At 44.6% G+C, this 19,154-nt stretch overlaps 1 protein-coding gene across 1 annotated transcript in view; it reads left to right on the top strand.

The window, feature by feature from the left end:
- Nucleotides 1–2,503: 2,503 nt before the first annotated feature.
- Nucleotides 2,504–19,154, top strand: part of MDFI (MyoD family inhibitor) — a 52,068-nt gene continuing 35,417 nt past the window's right edge. Inside the window, exon 1 of the mRNA XM_063119157.1 lies at nucleotides 2,504–2,634. Within this exon, the coding sequence (XP_062975227.1) occupies nucleotides 2,538–2,634 (97 nt within the window). The 5' untranslated portion in view covers nucleotides 2,504–2,537. The remainder of the gene's footprint in view (nucleotides 2,635–19,154) is intronic.

Raw genomic sequence — 19,154 nt, forward strand, 5'->3', positions numbered from 1 at the left:
TAGAACATGGTTACAACAAATTGGATGCAGTGTTCCGAGTCCTAACCAGTAAAATAATGCTAAATAGAATCACACTGTTATGTCTTGTCATGGGCATTGGCTATGCAATAAAGTGATGATTTCATAAGAATAGCCATGCTGGATCAGACCACAGGTCCATCTAGTGCAGCGTTTTGTAACCACATTGGCCAACCAGATGCTTATGGGAAGCCCACAAGCTGAACATGTGCCCAATAGCACCCTCTTGCTCATGTTCCCCATCAACTGGTATTCAGAAGCATGTTGCTTCTAGTACTGGAAATAATATATAGCCATTGTGACTAGTAGCCACTGATAACCTTAGCCTCCATGAATTTCTCTAATTCCCCTTTAAAGCTACCCAAGCTGGCTCTACATCTTGTAGTAGTGAATTTTGAAGTTTAACTATGCACTCTCAGAAGAAGTACTTCCTTTTATCTGCCCTGAATTTCTCACCATTCAGCTTCATTGGAAAAACCCAAGTATTTGTATTATGAGAGAGAGAAAATCCTCTCTCTACCCACTTTCCCCATATTATGCATAATTTTATACATCTCTATAATTTCCTCCCTTACTCACTATATTTTTAAGCTGAAAAGTTCTCATTGTGTGTGTGTGGGGGGGGTTGCTCCAGCCCAAAGATTTCTGAATCTTTTCTAACTCTACAATATCCTTGTGTAGTGACCAGAACTTTAGATAGTATTCCATGTGTAGTTTGCTATGTCGCGCTCTAACTTAAACCCAAAGAGCTCCATCAGGCAGGGGAAAATAACAGTTCCCTACCGTCACTTCTCTGCTCCCGCTTTTGTTGCTCAATAATTCCTCTTTCTCACAGAGAAGAAAGAGGAAGTAAACAATGTCCATGTGGCCCATTCAGTGGGCCATTTTTATCACAACACTTCTCCTGCACACAGGAGGAGATAGTGGCAAGTTCCGTCTCTAAAAATAAAATCAGATTTACTGGGGCTAGATGGGGCAGGAGACACACGGGAGGCGGACGACATCATGAATAGGACCTGCCAGAATCCGTGAATGCCCAGTAATGAGCGTGCAATAATGCTCTAAGTGCAGCAAAAACAGTGTTAGTATGATACACTGTATCATACTAACATGTATCACGTAACATATATCATGTTAGTATATTAGAATAAGAAGAAAGATAGGGTAATTGGAGCAACTGGTAATAACCCGGAGCCCTTTTCTCTAGGACTCTGATATTGCAGACACCTTTAGGAAGTGTGGTCTCATGTGTCCTCTTTGCATCACCCATGTCTACTCTTCAAAAGTAAAGCACACACCAGGGGTTATTTTCATCTCTTGAAACATCTTTTGCAAAGTCCCTTCTTTATCACCTGGATTCAGCACCATTGCATCTTCTGTCGTCGTTTATATTCACAAGGGCTGCTCCCCCCTCACCCCAAATTTGACACAAACGTTGACTTTTAATTTTAATTGTATTTATTTCTAACATTTATATACCGCTGAATATAATAGAATCTCTCAGCGGTTTTTCAGATTGGCCACATGTAAATTTGGAGACGTTGTTTCTCCTACTCCACTCACGGGAATGCGAATCAGTTTCACTCCACTTTGCCCGTCCCCCAACCTCTTTTTTTTCTCTCGACTTTGCTAAAGTGGGTTTGTGGGATTTGGTGTGCGAGTGTGCGGTGCGCGCCAGCGTGTGTTTACTCTTGCTGCTTTCCAAACACACACACAAACCTTCGCGCCAAGCAACTTATTATAGGTTGTATGAACTCCAAATATCTCTTGCTTCAAGGAAACTGAGTAATCAAGGCTGAATGCAATTTCCTGTGTAAGAGGCTGGAGGCAGAGCTGAACGGGCTGAGGGGGGAAGGCAAAAACTTGTCCCTTTGTAACCAAACATTGCCATAAAGGACGAACTGCCGAGATAAAGCAAGTCCGGCGCGTCTCCCCAGCTCTCACATTTCTTACTTTTATGAAGTAGTCGTAGTAAGTGCGAGGGGAGCGGAGCTTTTTTTTTGGTACTTTAAGCCCCGTTTAAAGAGGGCTGAAGACCAGGGGAGGTGGAGAGAGTTTCACATGGAGAAGACAATAAGATGACACTCGGCTTGTGGGAGCGCTGTTGAAGATTCACCCCGAAGTAAGTCCCCTCCCACCCATTTTTAAAACCAAACCAAACCTCATCTGGTGACGGGGGTGGGTGGGTTTGGAGAGAGGTGGCGGGACTGCAGGGCTTCGCCAGGGGGCTGCTAAAGGACGGGAAGGTGTCTAGAGAAGTTTGGGTCGGGCTGGGATTCCTTTGGCGAACGGAACGGCCTTCGGGGCAAGTTTTGGGGCGAGAGACTTTAGAAAGCCAGGGCTGGTGCGGTGCGATTTCTCCACCTCAACGGCTGATTCATCCCCATGGGAGAGAGCGCCTTGTGGGCCGTCGGTTGAGGGAGCGCCTTCAATGAGCTTCTCCTCCCTTTCTCTCGGTGCGTGATTTTCCTCCGTGCGTGGCGGCGGCGGCGGCGGCGTCTCTCGCAGGGCTCAATCCGATGTCCCAGGTGAGAAACGGGCTCCCCAGCCGTTCTTCTGACCCGCTCGATGGAGCCCCCCAGGTGGATCCGGCGCCTTTCCCATCCCCCAGCACAGGTAAGTTAGCACGGGCAACTCCGATTACCGAAAACTTCGGGGCGTTTCTGCATGTATTTATTTCTTTGTTTTAAAGTGCCTCGCTCTTTTTTCTTTTGGAAATTGTTTTACGTTTTTCCATAATTTTGCAAAGAGGATCGTGGATCGGTGTGCGTGTGTAACTGCGGGCCTGATTCTTAAGGGCTATAAAACAGGAAACCCCAGCGAGGGGGAGAGGCTGCCTTTTCTTTCTCCTCCTCCCCCCCCCCACCCCGCCAAACTTTGCGTGTATGTATGAAGTTCTATAAAGCTCCTGTAATCCGTGCCAGCTGGCCCGCACACGCGCGCTCGCTCTCTCGCACTCACACACACACACACAGGGTCTGGCGCGGTGGCAGATCCATCCAACCGCCCCCCTCCCCCGCAGTAACCGACGGAAGGACGCTCTGGTTTCAGCCCCATCACCAGCTGAGGCGCTGGCCCAGCATGTGTGCTTTGGAAAGTTGAGGTGGTAGTGGTGGTTGTTTTTCACACGCACGCAAACGTTGAAACTTTTCTTCCCTATTAGAAGTTTGCAGAGTTCGACGCTCGAATCCCACCGCGCCTTGGCTCTTCCTTGCGCTCATCCCACCCACCGCTCTCGCTCTCGCTCTTTCTCTCTCCGGCGTTCACGAGAGCACGTTTGCTGGGGGCTTGCGGGGGTCTCCGCCTCCCCTCCCAGCCCAAACCGACCATTCCCTTCGCCCTCCCAAGCCCCGCTCTTTTGCAGGACGTGAACGCTTTACAAGGCGGGGAAGAGGGCTTGTGTTTGTTTCTGCCTGCGCTTCGTTGCAGGCTTTGGGGGCTGGCTGAGGCGGCAGTGGTGGGGGTGGGGAGGCCCCGAGTTTCGCCCAAGAACTTAGGTCTTCCTTCAGACGTGTGTCGTTGGCTCTGGGCCTGCGCCTTGTGGGATTCGGCCTCCTTCCCCGCCCCTCTCTGAGCCCTGATCATATTAAATTTAATAACATCCTCTAGACCTAGGCTGTAGCCAGGAAAGAGCTTTCTCCTTTGTTCTACCTAATCCTTTCCACAGATCCTGCTTCGGGCTTTAGGACTGGGATGGGGGAAAGGGGCTGCAGCCTGCAATGAAGTCAGGAGGGGGCATTCCACCATTTTTGGAGCAAGCCTGGACACAAACTGTATCTGGGGTTCGGAGCGGCAACGGCAGAGGTGCCCCTTGCTGGAGCTGAGGCTGGAGGCTACTGGTTTAAGATGTGGGAATGTGGGCTGGGTTGGGATGTGTGTGGTGCTGTGCAGTCCTCAAGCCCCACATTTTCAAAATGGATTTTCTGCCAGCTTTCCACAGTCATAACTTTGCAACTTGATGGAGCTCTTCTCTAGACCTGCTTTAACCGCTATTTTTCTTTATATAGCACCATCATGGCTTTTTACAGAGCACAAGAGGACAGGTCCCTGCCCCAAGGAGCATACAGTCTAACATTGGAAACGGGGAAGAAAACAGGAAGGGGAAAACTGGGGCAAGGAGGAAACAAATACTTGATTTTTTCACCTACACATATGTAGGTTTGGTTTCAGGCAAGAACCCAAGATGGTAGTTTTTTATCAGCCTTTCCCAACCTGTGTTGGACTATAGCTCTCATCCACTCTAGCCATGGGCCAATGGTCAGGAATGACTGGTGTTGTAGTACAACATGTTGGGGAAGGCAGATCTCGAAAGTCTGATTGAAGTTCAAGTCTCTTCCCTGCATGAATTCCTTGTGAAGGCCTTCGGCAAATCTCCACTTGAGCTCTGGAGGAGGAAAAACAGTTTATAGAGGAAATAAATTTAATAAATAAAATAGAGACCAGCCTTCTCCAACCTGCTGACCTCCATACATTTTGTACTGCCACACCATTCCTCTATATTCTGTTTTTTTTTCCCAGAGCTCAAGGTGACATACATGGCCAGCCTATTTTTTTCTCCCCCCATTGACCCTGTGAAATGGGTTAGGTCAAGGGGTAAAGGGTGGCCCACAGTCACCCAGTGAACTTTATGGCTGAGTGGAAATTTGAACTTGGGTTTCCTGAGTCCTAATACTGAGTCCGAGCAAGAGTGACTCGGCTAAGGCCTGCCCAATGAATTTAGGCTGGGTGGAAAGTTGAATTTCAACCAGACTTTCTAGGTCAGCCTCCTCAACATGGTTCGGTCCAGATATGTTGGATTGAAACTCCCATCATTACCAGCCTCCATGGCTATGGAGGGCACCAGGTTTGGGAAAGCTGTCCTAGATCACAGTTTGTGTTCTTAAAATGTGTGCTACACCAGCTCTGTGGTGCCTTAAAAAGCATTGAAAATCAGGACTTGAAAGTGTGTGTGTGTGTGTGGAGCGCTTGCACTGTGGCTCTGTGGCAGAGCACATGTTGATCAAGCAGATGGTCCCAGGTTCAATCCCTGGCTTCTCCGGGTAAGTCTGAGAAAGAATCTTGCCTGAAACCTTGGAGAGCCTGTGCTAATCAGTGTCAACAACACTGAGCTAGATGGACCAGTGGTGCAGTTTCCTCTTTCCCAGTGGTGTGAAGTGATCCGGTGACTGCTTCAAATGACATGCCTGCTTGTCATCTGAGGGCTGATGCACATGACCACCCTTCTTGCAGTGGCTCCCTTCCCCTCCACGCTCATGACAAAGTATGCTTTCTGGCTCTTTCACCACGTTAAGTCACTGGCAGTTTTTGTAGCTAGTAACAAGGTTGGAGGGCCTCAGGCATTTTGCTGCCTGAGGCAAAGGACGAGATGGCACCCTCTCTATTCCATGAAATCAACTGGACTGGCAGTTGAATCTGACCTTAACACTGGTAATGGGGTATGTCCTCCACCACAACCAAGTCAGTAGGCTAGCTTAGAGGGTGCAGGACAGGCTGTGTGCACACAGCTCTGTACTCCAAGAGAAGGGAATGGTAGGATGGTCGAGGCAACTGCTGCCCTCCAGCATCTGCAACCCAAAGCAGTTGCCTCACTCTGCTTCATGTTAGAGCCAGCCCTGCAAGGTTGCCATGAACAACATGTCAGGTAGGCTGCAAAGAACATGATGGCTGTGTGAATCAGCTTTAAATTGTGGCCACAGGTAGGGACGTACAGATTTTGTTAAATCCATTCTAGCTCTGTTTCGTGGATTTTCAGGTGTCTTTTGCTCATTGATGGTTTCAGACTTATTTTTTTTAGGGATGTACACGAATTTCATTCCACTTTTGTTAATGCGCATTAATGCAAGTGTGCATCAGTGCCAGTCGAAATTAGAGCAAATGTGCACAAATCTCCCACACACACACACATACACACTTTTTTTTAATGCTCCATAGGTCTGTGGAATCAGCATGACTTGGAAAAAGCCAGTATGATGCAAAATCCACAGGGTGGATTGATAGAAATCCAAACTCATTTTAATCTGTTGCAGATTTCTCCAACATCTCTATCCATACATAAAGAATATTCTACTTGAGCTCTTCTCTTCTCTCCCCCTCCTATATCCCAAAGAATCACACTGCCTTAAAGAATGCTTCAAATTTATCACCATCATGTTGTGATGGTCAAGGTGTGCAGGGCCGTCTCTGTGCCTTCAGGGTTGGTGCTCTAAACTGAATGTGCAGAGAACACGTCCCCCTGTTTCACTCCAACAGGGATGATGTGGCATGGGAGAAGTTGCTTACCGCTGCCTACAGAGAGATGTGGGTAGACAGTGCTGTCCCTATGACTGCTATCATTCACATGCAGCATAGGTGAACCACTCCAGTAGAATTGTGTGATTTATGGGGATTAAATATAATGAATGAGATATGCAAGGAATCACTCTGATAGGCCACCCACTGAATATCATGACCTAGAAGACTGAACTCTTGATCTTCCCCATAAAGGTCTCGCACTCCATCCACTATCTCCACTTTCACCACTGGCTCATGAATTCTTTTTTTAAAATAATTTTATTACCCTCTATAATCCAGTGACAAAGAGTTCTTTATTAAAAACAACTACTGGGCTCCATATGTCATTATCATGTTCAAATGCATTTGAGGATTCGCCGAATGCCATTAATTATTTAATTAATAAAAAACTTTACAATTTTCCCAGCCATTCTTGTATTGAAGGTACTGTATCTCTTTACATTTCTAGTAACAAATGTAAACCAGTCTAGCAACCATGAGTTATACTTTCCTACAAGCCATTCCTCACCTAAGGAAGAGATGGGCCAGAGCTGTGTGTGTACTCTAGCAAAATCAAATTCTGCAACAAGAATAGAATTCTGCAACTTGTATCAATTCTGCACAGTTACATTTCTCCCATTCCCTGTGCAAGGCTGCTTTTGTTAGTCTTTCGGTGGGAATTTAAGCCTTGGCCTCTTGACTACTGGAAACTTTGGGAACTCCTCTGGCTTCTGAACATTTCCCAGGTACTTCTTACATTTTCAAGCATCTTTTTGCAGTCATAAAGAGGAACCCATAAGAAAGTTCCTTTGCAAAGCAACAAAAGGCTGCATTTCTTAGGAAGCTGAATTCTGCGAGCTTTTCTGAACTTGCATGAAATTACAGCATATGCACAGCCTGGATTTTCGTGATCACCGACTCAGATAGCAATTCTGAACTGATAACTATAGCCTTCAGAATTTCTGTGTATGTTAAAAAATATGCACCAATGACCAACTTCACCCTGATAGCAGCTTTTCCTGCTTTAGAAGTGCTTCAGGTTGCGGGTGGGTAATTGTGGTCTTGGAGAATTGGTGGGTGCTTAACCTTTGCCCCACCTCTCCCTCCCTCCACCCGCCCTGAGCAGCAGCTTCTTGCCTATGAAGTTCTAAATGAATGTTTTCCTGCATTTGGAACTCCATAGGGGGAAAACTGCAGGGGGAGGTTTTGGATTAGGGAAAGGTGAAGCAACCCTCCCCTCAACCATTTTTCTCTTTCCACCGAAAGTGGCTTTTGTTGTTTTAAAAAGGACTGTTGGAGTAACTTCCAAAATCCGTATGAGGTAATGCCTTTATTAGGCCAGCTCACACATATCTGCATGTAATAACTAGTTTGGTTCTAAGGCTGCAATCCTATGCATATGTACCAGAGAGTAAGGCCCTTTCTACATCTAAGAATTATCCCAGGCCAATGGAGGGATCGTCCCTGCCTGCTCCCGGGATCCCTTGTGTGTCATTTGGATGCACAGGGGCGAACCCAGGGGGAAAGGCAGGTGTAGAAACAGCCTAAGTGGCCCCACTGAACATGGTGAGTAAACATGTATAGGATTGGGCTGCAGACTGCAACTCTGCATACACTTGCTTAGAAGCAAATCCTGTTGTGCTCAGTAGGACTTCTGAGTATAGTATCATACTATTTGGGTCCATTCAAACTTTAGTTTCTACACAGAAAGCACTTTCCTTCAAGAATTCATGTGTGCTATCCATGGTTATATCTCCATGGAAAGTGTGCAAATCAAATATTGGAGGTCCCATTTTCCCTTGCAGTCTGATATCCCACGTCTTGCAGAAACATGGGCTGCGCTTTTTACAATCATTTCAGCCTGGGTGGACTGAATACTGGGTGGACTGAATACAGTATATAAATACTGCCTTGCTGGATTAGGCTAAAAGTTCATCATTGACACAATCCTATACATATTTACTCAGAAATAAATCCCTTTATGTTCAGTGGGACGCACTCCATGGCATGTGTGTTTTGGATTGTAATGGAAGTCCAGCATTATGTCTGAAATCGTGAGGCACCAGAAAAATAATAGCCATATCCTACCGTTTTGTCCCCAGCCTCTGGTAATGAGAGGTGTACTGTCTCCAAGTATGGATAATTTGTTCTTGGCTGTGCATCGCTTCATGCAGACAGATACAAGATGAAGTCATGGGGTTGAATTACCATAAATTCAGCTTGGCGCTTTACACTCACTGTGTGGATGCAGCTTAATTTTTTGTCCTGCCTCCTCCTTGCTTGATGGCTGCTTCAGGCATTTAGTCTTGAACATACATGCACTCAATCACAGCACTCCTAGGAATGAAGGTGAGAAGGGACAAAGGGACCCAGTAACAGGAGAGCCCTGAAGGAGTTGTCTTGTGGTGCGCTTTGCTTCAGCTTAACTCTGGTCAACTTTGCCTCAATTCCCAATCATCTTGATTAGTAAACCTCAGTAAAGAAATGAGGATTGCACATGACGTTTTCACAAGGGATGTTCTTGCTTCAATCAGTCTATAATACAAATGGAAAACTGACGCCGGTAAGAATGCTCATTCACAGAACAAATGCCTCTTTTCTGCTTCTGCAAAGACGAGGATCCAAATGCCCACATAAATAGTGTGAGAGAGACTCTTCCTGGGTGACTTAAGCCTCATGAATGAGAACACCCTGGAGATCAGTGTGTCTACTACAATCTGATGACACCTTTCCTTGGAGTGCAGTTGTTGATTGCATGGAGAGAACAGATTTGACTGAAAGGCATTGCCAACCTGCTTAATAATTGCTGACTGAAGTTTAGCATTAGGTGTACAAACCTGTTCCTCCTCCCCTGCTCTTCTTTCAGAGTGACCACAAGGAGGAGAGTGGAAACATTTGCTTCTGTTTTCAACTAACCATGGTTTGTCATTGTGTCCAATTTAGGACAGACCAACAGCGGATCCGCACGTCGGCCCCAGAGCGCATTTATGCGACTCTAGGGCACCCCAGAAACGATAGTCTGTACTTGCCTATAAAAAGAAACTAGGAAGAGACGGAGACAACGACGCCGACGCCCAGCTCTCCCCGGCCGGCTCCTCGACCGGGACGGAGAGCTCGGCGGAAGAAGGTTGGGTGGACAGTGGAAGAAGCTCTTTACCCCCGCCTTCTTCAAAAAGAGCTCTCTGAGCTGGCCGGGGAGAGCTGGGTGGCGGCGGCGGCGGCTCTGTCTCCGTCTCTTCCTAGTTTCTTTTTACAGGCAAGTACAGACTATCGTTTCTGGGGTGCCCTAGAGTCGCATAAATGCGCTCTGGGGCCGACGTGCGGATCCGCCCTGTGATTAAATATGGCTTCAATGAACAAACCAGGATAATAAACCATGGTTTGAAGTTAGCTTATTTTGACAAAAGATGATTAAAACTAAGCACTGTCTGTCTCATGTTCAGACATCATGACAAATCATGGTTATAGGGCTGGCCCAAGACATTTTGCTGCCTGAGGTGAGGGACAAATGGCACATTCTGGGTCTAAAATAACCTAGCTGCACCACTGCCTATTGTATCATCCTTTACAGGCATCTCTGCTCTAAGGAAAGTTCAGGAGGTGAAGGGTATAAATATAAATCTTCACAGCTATAAATTGCTCCATCATTCCATTGTTTTAAGCTTCTTAAAACCACTGGTTGGAGGCAAACCCAGAATTGCACCTGGTACACTAAGATGGTTGTATCCTCTTCATGCTTTGCTGTGAAATTTCAGTACAGAGTTTAAAGCTCTTTTTCTGAAGTACCCACTAGCAACAAATGCACTTGTTAGCTTTTCTAATGTTTACCCGTCAGATGTCTGGTCCTGGTTGTTGCTTGTTTATTCACAGTGGGGAATGTCACATTTCCCACATGGTCATCTCATGACATTTCATTGGGGAAGCACAATTTCTTAAATCCAGGATTTATGTCTCTCTGGGTTTGCTCATGGGAACCTTATCCAAAGTATCTTGGTAATCAAATGGCAGATTGAACCAGATGGAAACCACTGGGAATTGATTGACTTGCTGAAGTGGCTGTAACAGACATAGTTTAGCTTAGAAGAGATCTTGTTTGCATAGGCCAGCCTTTCCTAAGCTAGGGTCCCCAAATAATGTTAAGACTAGAGTTCCCATCATCCCCAGTAATTGGCCATGCTGATTGGGGTTGATGAGAACTGTAGTCTGATAACATTTGGGGACCTTAGGTTAGGAAAGGCTGACATAGGTGTGTTGTCTCTTTCCTCTGCTCTCTGCATTTTGCAGTCCGTCCCCCCACCTTCTGACAAAGGGCTAAAGTCAATGAAATCATCGTCTTGTTCTTCCATCTCTTTGAATGAATTTTATGGCATTTCCAAGACCATCCCTAGTTTGGGGGAAATTGGTAAAAAAAAAATGCTTCTGTGTGCCATTAAAAGGGGTGTACAATTGTAGCCCCAGCACTCTCTGGATTCCCATTTTGAGAGGGGGACCTACCCATGTAGAGCTTGTTGACACTGTATGATTGTCAATCTTGAGCGTGAAGAGTTCTTAATCATATGGAGAGCCTATGCACATACAGTGCTCTGCTCTTAGGCCCCTCTTTCAAATGTGCTGAATGCATGGGTGTTGCAATGTTGCCAGTGGGGTGTGCAATGTTGTGGTGGGCCAGGAGGACCTGTTCTTCCGTGCCTTCCACATGTTGGATGTACACATGAAGGGGGTTGGATGAATAGCACTTTTTTTGGACTGCAGTCCACCAAAGCTTGTGCCCCAATCTTTAAAGTGCCCCAAGACTCTTTGGTGTTTGATAGAACTGCTAGAAGAGGATTAATTGTTATCCCTCACAATCAGGCGAACTAGATGATACCTAAAACAATGGGCAGGTTTGTGCAAGTAGACCAAACTCTGGTTCTGCCACACATTTGACATCTTGCACACATTCTTTCTAGACTCTATTGCTTCTCGTGCCCTCTTTCTTCTTTTCAGTGCTCCCTGTTTTTTCCACCCCCTTCCCCTTTTCTCTTTGCTTTGCATTCTGAGTAGAGCTGAAAAGATTCAGTGGGCTAAACAGCTAGATGAGTACATTTCCCAAGGAAACTATGAATGCTTTTTTGGGGAAGGGGGAGGCAGTTGCCTATGGAACTTTCTTTCTTGGCTTCCTTCCTGCTCCTGCACCCCTATTTGCTTCTTGAGCCACTGGCTCTGTGGCTTCTCCACTCTGCATTAGTAAAGGGGGGGGGGCAGGGAGCACTAACTTCTCCTAGGACAGAGCAGCTTTCTAACCATTCCCAGCAATTTTGCCCTGAGCTATAGTGTGGTTTTGAAAGCCATTCTGTGTCTAGAGATATCCTGACTTAGTTGGGCTGGCCGGCCCCTTGGACAGTTCCAAACAATGCATCTTTCACAAGAGGGTTCAACTGATGCTTTGCACAGTGCGGCCTCCAATCAGTCCATTCATCTGCCTAATACTCAGCCCTCTCCATATGGAGATCTTTCTGTGATACATTAAAACCATAATTTCATGTGTCATTTATTTGGCTCTGGATCTGCCCAGTGTTTGGGGCCTTGCTGCCTGATTTCTGAAGTAGGTAAAAATGGGAGAATGTAAGTGCTGCAAAAGAGAAGTTGAACTTATTCTTTCCTTTGAGAGATCAAGACTGCTCTTGTCATGGCGGGATGGTTTTCTCTTGTCTTAAGCTGGAACCTTCCAGACACTTTCTGGTTAAGGATGTTGCGCCAATACCAACGGGCTTTGTCCCTTTGTAGGACAGAATTTGTGCTGGAGGCAACAGCTGCAGCCTGTGCAGATATAGATTATGGAATAGAGAAAAGGCAAAAACTAAGCATGGAAAAAGTTCTAATCACAGATGTCTGCAGTAAGCAGAGTATGAGAACATCGAGGGAGTATCTAACACAGGGATGGAGCATGTGCTCTTCGTGGGTAAGCTCCCAAGTCCAACCTCTGGTTTCCTGAAACTGGGAAACTGCCACCAGCCATACTGTGTTAGATGGACCACTGAACTGATGGTGTAAGTAAGGCAGCTCCTAATTTGGATCTGCAGAGTCCTGATGGAATCAGAGGCATTATGCTGCAATACCAGTTAGTGTGGAACATGAGTAGGAGAGTGCTATTGCGTTCATGTCCTGCTTGTGGACTATCCACAGGCACTGGCTTGGCCACTGTGGTAAACAGGATGCTTGACTAGACAGGCCTGTGAACTGATCATAGAATAGTAGAGTTGGAAGGAGTCCATAAGGCCTTTGAGTCCAACTCCCTGCTCGATGCAGGAATCCACCTTAAAGCATTCCTGCTTTAAGGTGGATTCCTAGACTCTTCTTATATTCACTCAGCTGGTTTAATCATAGATGTGGATCCTCAAAGGGCTTCTCCACATTCCGCAAAAATCCCACAGCCTTATCAGGGCTTTGTCTTCTGGAGTCTTTGCGGGTTTAGTGATTGGCAAAATACACACACTCCCCCTTGTTTTTGCAAGTCCCTCCCTGTATGTTTCAATTCTACTGCCAACAGATGGTGCAGTTTTATAGTGCATTTTCCATTTATTACTACATTTTCAAGGTTTTATAAAATGACAGATTCCCACTTGAAAACAGTAGGACAGGCATCGGAGGTTGACAACGTCATGAGAAGGACCTGCAAACTTCCGTGAGTGACCATTTATGAGGGATGTATGTGGGCTAACAAACTGAGGCTTAATTGAGACAAGAAAGAAGTACTGGTGTTCAGTAGAAAAGCTAATTTGGGAATGGCAATATGGCCTGTTCTGGATGGGATTGAAGTCCCTCTGAAGGACCCCATTTTCAGCTTGGGTATCCCGCTGGACCTAGCAACTATCTGGTTGTTCAGATAGTTGCAGTGGCTAGCAGTGACTTTGCCCAGTTTTGGATGTGTGCCTCTTGTGTCCCTTCCTAAAGAAGGCAGATATGGGAACAGTTACGTGTGCCTTAGTTACATCCAGCTTAGATTAAGGTAATGCAGATATGGGTCTGCTCTTGAAGTCTGAAAACTGCAATTAGTGCAAAATGCGGCAGCCAGAACACTTTGTGGTGCTCACTATTTGGATTATATTACACTGCTCTTGTTTGTTTCAAGGTCCAATTCAAGCAGTTTGTTATTACCTATAAAGCCAAAGTGGCTTGGCCCCAGGATATCTGAAGAACTACGTCCTCCCACGTGAACCTGCCCATCACTTGCACTCGTCATCATCAGTAGACTTGCTCTGTGTTTCACCACTGAGGGAGGCCACTTGGTAATGGCATGAGGCAGGGTTTTTCTTTTTTCAGTAACAGCACGCCAGTTTTGGAATTCTCTCCCAAGAGAGGTTTGACTATGCCCCCCCCCCCCCCGCCATTGATGTCTTTTAGGCAGGTGGGCAAGGCATTTTTATTGTGTGAGGCTTTTATGGATTTTTAAGCAGTAAGTTAATTGGCTACATTCGATGCTGCTTTTAAAGTATTTTTTAAAATATTTTATTGTTTTAGGAGGTATGTTTCTGGTTGCAAATAGGGTGGCCAGGTGACAATTCTCTGTTTTGGAGAGCAAGCAGTCCTCTATTGGACAGTGTCCTGTATTTGATGGGCCACCCAGTCCAAGTCTGCTTTAATTTCAAAGAACCATCAGGGGGAGGGGAGGGGAGGGGAGGGGAGAGCAAGGAGGGGCCTTAAAGTTGCCCATCTCCAGTTGGCACCTGGCCAGCAGACTGAGCAGGTACACAGGTCATCTGGTCAGTCATCTCCACTATGGTGAACAGTATTGAATTTCTATTTAAATTATATATGCAAATGTTATGCAAATTAGTGCCAACTTTTGTCCTCTTTTTTTGGTGATGCAATTCCTCTTTTTTTTTTTTTTGGCAATGTGTAAGTGACCGCCCTAGTTGTAAACTGGCTTGAATCACTTTTGAAGGATGAAAAGTGGCACGAAATATCTTTACAAATAAATAAATATAAATTAAACCATGTTTCAAGCCAGAGCTTATTTACATCTGTGTGAGGTCTGATTGAAGGCTGCTTATTGAAGTTTATGTTCTAAAGGAAGAAATATGCTTTAATCAGAATTAAACTAACCCCAGTGAGTACCCTAAGGAAGACTAGGCAGTTGTATGCTTTTATGTAATTTGGCAAATTGAATTATACACAGAAACCTAGAATTGCATTTACTCATTAATGTGGGAAAGTATTTTTCTTTTTTGGCAACTGTAGCTTGAAATATCCCCAAATAAAGCCTGTATCCAGAAATTGACTTCCACACGATGCACACCAAAAGGAAACCATGAAAGAAATACATTCTCACGTGTTCTTTGACACTGTTTTTCTTCTTCTTTTTGTCCTAAAATAAAGCTTTTTTTTGGGGGGGGGTGTCAAAATTTTGGCATTGTTTCATTGATTCTACAGGTGTGTTTTTAAAAAATGGTTATAAACAGATACATACAAAATTCATAATGTGGTCAGTATTTATCATTTAAATACTGAACTGAAGTCCATACATCAAAAAGCAAGCAAGGCTACTCTGATCCCCATTCTATCTAATATAAGCCATTCTTTAAAAGAACGTATTTCTCGGGGGTGGGTGGGGAGGAAATCCAGCTCCTAGGATAAATAAATCATCAACACCAATAATGTCAATAGCAGGAGTATCAATTAAACTTGATAATTAATTCACTGGATACATTTCAATCTACCAAGAAGAATCTTCAATATTTCAATCAAAATGCTAATATGTCCAAGGGAACATAATGATTAAACTGTATATTCTAATATATTACAAGCAGGTTTTAATTATCGTAATAACTTTTTACCTTACATAGGCTGCACTCCTATGATCCCTGGAAGGATGTCCTGGGGGGCCTTAGGCAAATGCAAGGGGGTGTCTATACACTGCCACGTTGATGTCTGATTTCCTCAAAACCCCGCAACGTTGCTGCTGCAAGGCAGAAACGATGAAGTAAGATAGCAGGAGGGAGTGGGGGCTATCTGACCAGGAAAAGCACAGCGCCGGCAGCCATTTGGCTTGTCAAGTCCTCCCCCTACCCTGCATTCCTGTGCTTTCCTGACCCACCACAGCCATGCCCACTTGCATGACCCAAACTGAGGCCACCACTGACGCACAAAGAAACAGCGTGGTGATCTCACAGCAAAGGGAAAAGTCACAGTAAATCCACACTTCCAAGAAGCACAGTTTGGGGAGGAATAGCCCATCGTGGCTGCATGTGGGCAGCTGCATCATATAAACAACGCAGCCCCACTGCATAGCCAGGACAAAGTAAATAGGGCATACAGACACTCTCCAGTCTCCTCCAGCCACAAAGAGGGAAGCCTTCATGAGCCTCTGCCATAAGAGTGGGAGACCTCCACACCAAAGCTACTTAGCTGCCGGTGTTCCTATGGCAGTACTGACCAAAAGGGGACAAGCCAGGATTTATGTGGGGAGGCTTTGGATCTGTTGGATTCAAAAGCCCCCTTTCCCCCTCAACACACACACCCAAACACCTAAAGCTGGCATACTCATTTCCCTTATAGCTCTCTCCCCTGCTCTGCTCTGGCCACCTCTCTCTTCCCACTACGGCCTCATCTACCCCATATATTGCACTATGAAAGAGGCAGGAGCTACACCAAGCAGGATATAGCAGCATGAAAGCAGTATATGGTCTGTGTCAATGGGCCCCAACAGTTGTCAGTGCACTTCAATACTGCTATAAAGCAGTAGTGTGGCTTCCGCCTTCTATAAACCACTTTCATACTGTTTTCACGGTGCAATATCCTGCTTGGTGTAGATTAGGCCTACATCTTACCACATGTGTTTCTTTAACCACATACAAAATGTTCGAAGTCCTTTTTAACCTGCCTGGTGATCCATGGCCTTTAGCAGTCTTCCATTTGCTAGAGAACTCCTTTCTTGCTGTTACTAATGAATTGGCAACCATTCCTTGATGTTTCTTTTGCTCCAGAACTTTTATATATCCAACAGCAGAAACCTTATTGGAGACATAAGTATTGAGTATGAAGATTTACCCTATTTCTTCGATTCTAAGATGCACTTTTCCCCTCATATAAACATCTCTAAAAATGGGGTGCGTCTTAGAATCGCGGGTGTGTCTTAGGGCTTTTTTTTCTTCTGTTGGTGGTACTGAAATTAGTGTGCGTCTTACAATCGATGGCGTCTTACAATCGAAGAAATACGGTATCTCTAATAATTTCTGCTCCTTCATTCGAATAGTCCTGAATCACCTCACAACTCCACCGCGTATGCGTGTCATCAGCAGTTCATCTTGAACACCGCTGGCATATATCTGGTATACCCATATTGAACTTGCTTATCTTAACAATGGGTGAGATAGCATTTATAGAAAACTTTATAATGATTTTCTCTTTAGTTATGCCATTTCTATTAGCTTATCTCATTAGTAAATACGGTTTCCCACCTTTCATCAGTTAATTTCCTCCCCACAGTCATTATTCCATTTAATTTTTAACCTTTGCTTCTTCTTTTTTAACAGCCACCTCTTCTTGTAACAATAAATCCTAAACTTTTGATGAGTGGCCTCTGAAAGTTTTTAAATTCAGCAGTAACTTTTCCAAGGAAGTCAAGTTCCTTTTTGTACTCCATGTTCTCTTCATTTATTTATTTTAATTATTTTAATTGGACCTCAATCCAAAAAGGGAGAGGCGGGTAAGAAATTTATTATTATTATTATTATTATTATTATTATTATTTGAACATTATGCTCTAACAAAGTCCTATCGTTATTTCCCATAGACTCACGGATTTTGCCGTTTTGAACCATTTCTTCTTTTAAAAACACACACACCACAATCTTGTTTTAACTACAACTTTCCTGTAATTCAAATTTCCAACTAATGCCCTTATCTTATATTTTTCATTAAAGAAGAGTGGGATTATCCATAATACATCTGAACACAATTTTTATTTTGACTGTTTCCTGATTCAATAATAATAATAATAATAATAATAATAATAATAATAATAATAATACTTCCACCAATGGATTCTTAGCAATATGGTGTATACAGCTTTTCTTGTCCTACCATAACAAGACATGTAACAGCATGCTTTTCTCCAGTAGGGTTGCCAGCTGGCTGTTATGTCTCCCTTTGATTGTAGAGTCAAAGGAAAAGAAATGCTGTTTCTTTTCCTGTCACCCCATCTTCCATTCAATTCTTTTTAATTGTTTGATTTTGTACACACACACACACACACACACACACACACACACACACACACACATATGTATATTATGCAGCTCTGGAGAGACCAAGGGGCTGTCTTCACGGTGTTGAGTTGGCGCCACTTTGCTGCCAAACCTGACGGTATCTCTGGTGCAGGGTGGCACGGGCTTTCTAGCGGCCATTAGGCTCCCTGGGCCCGCCCTTTGTCTGGGTGGATGGCGACCAATCATGAGCCGCCATCTGCCAGGCCATGCCTCCGCTGTGAGTGAGGATAGACAGCGGATGCACTGTATTAGCCTTGCTCCGGAGAAAAAAGTCAGGGTAAGTCCTTGACTATTTTCTCTGCATTTTGGGTTTTTTTTTAAAAAAGGGAAATGAGTGCAGGAACGCTCGAAAACAAGGTAAGTTTTTTTAAAACAACAACAACAACAACAACCCTCACCCTCCCCCACCCCTGATGGGCACAGAGGAACTCTGTGGTCCATGCCCGGCTCTTTAGGAGCCAGGACAAGCCACAACGCCCACCCACCTGTTCCACGGTTTCGGGATCATCCCAAGACCGTGGAAAAATCCCGGGCCAAGAGAGGGATCGTCCCTCCTTGCTCCTGGGATCCTCTGTGCGTCATGTGGATGCACAGGGATGATCCCGGGATATAGGCCTGGTCTAGCCATGGCCTAGATTTTTCAAAAATGTGTTGGCCAAGTATCATGTATATGTGCAGCTTGTGGCCCAGCTTTTGGCCTACAATTCCCATCACTCCTCGGCATTGACTAGGATGACTGGAGCTGATGGCCAAAATATCTGTGGGGCCACAAGTTGCCAATGACTCTCTTAGACAAGTAGAGCATTTTTGGGGGGTTCCACCACGCCATCCATGTACCAGAACTTTTGCATTTCAGGAAGTGTCAACTTTGTTCTCCAGCTTTCATTGCAACTTGTGAAATATCTGCATATGTTTAAAATAATAACAGGCTGAAGAAAGACGGGAAGAACAATGAGCAGCCTTTTGCCCTTTTCAAAGGTTCCAATTTTAAAGCAAAACAAATAAATTCCCCTTCTGGGATCTGCCTTGTGCTGTTTAAACATTGCATTCTTGCACTAATGTCTAATTGGAGTTCCTTTGAAATTGCCTGACTATATTCTATTAGTTGCAGAAACCAAACAGCATCCCATTTGGGTATTCTTGAGTTTCATATTCTTATTTCTCATTCTTTCCCAGAATTGTAAAACCACATGCATGCCAGGCTCTGGGTTGTGCTATTTCCATCCATAGATTCCCTAACTTGATCTGCGTTGATAGATCTGAACCGAAGATTGGTCATTAAATGCCATAAAATGGAGGATTCCTTACTCTTGACTCTTGCTTATTTAGTGTTTTGGTTTGCCATATGATGATTCCTCACAGCCGGGCTGAATTAATGAAAGCAAATAAGACAGTTACAAAATATTAAGATGCAATTGTGAGAAGGAGCTTGTAAACAATAACAACAACAACAACAACAACAACAACAATTAATTTTATAAAGGCCTATCAAGTATTCAAAGCTCTTCACATTCATTATCTAGTTGTAATCCTTACAATAACCCTGTAAGATAAATCAGGATGATTATTACCTAAGACTATTATATATTGCAGATGGGAGGCTGTAGCTGAGAGAGA

This window comes from Elgaria multicarinata, chromosome 1 (genome assembly GCF_023053635.1).
Source record: "Elgaria multicarinata webbii isolate HBS135686 ecotype San Diego chromosome 1, rElgMul1.1.pri, whole genome shotgun sequence".
Lineage (NCBI taxonomy): Eukaryota > Metazoa > Chordata > Lepidosauria > Squamata > Anguidae > Elgaria > Elgaria multicarinata.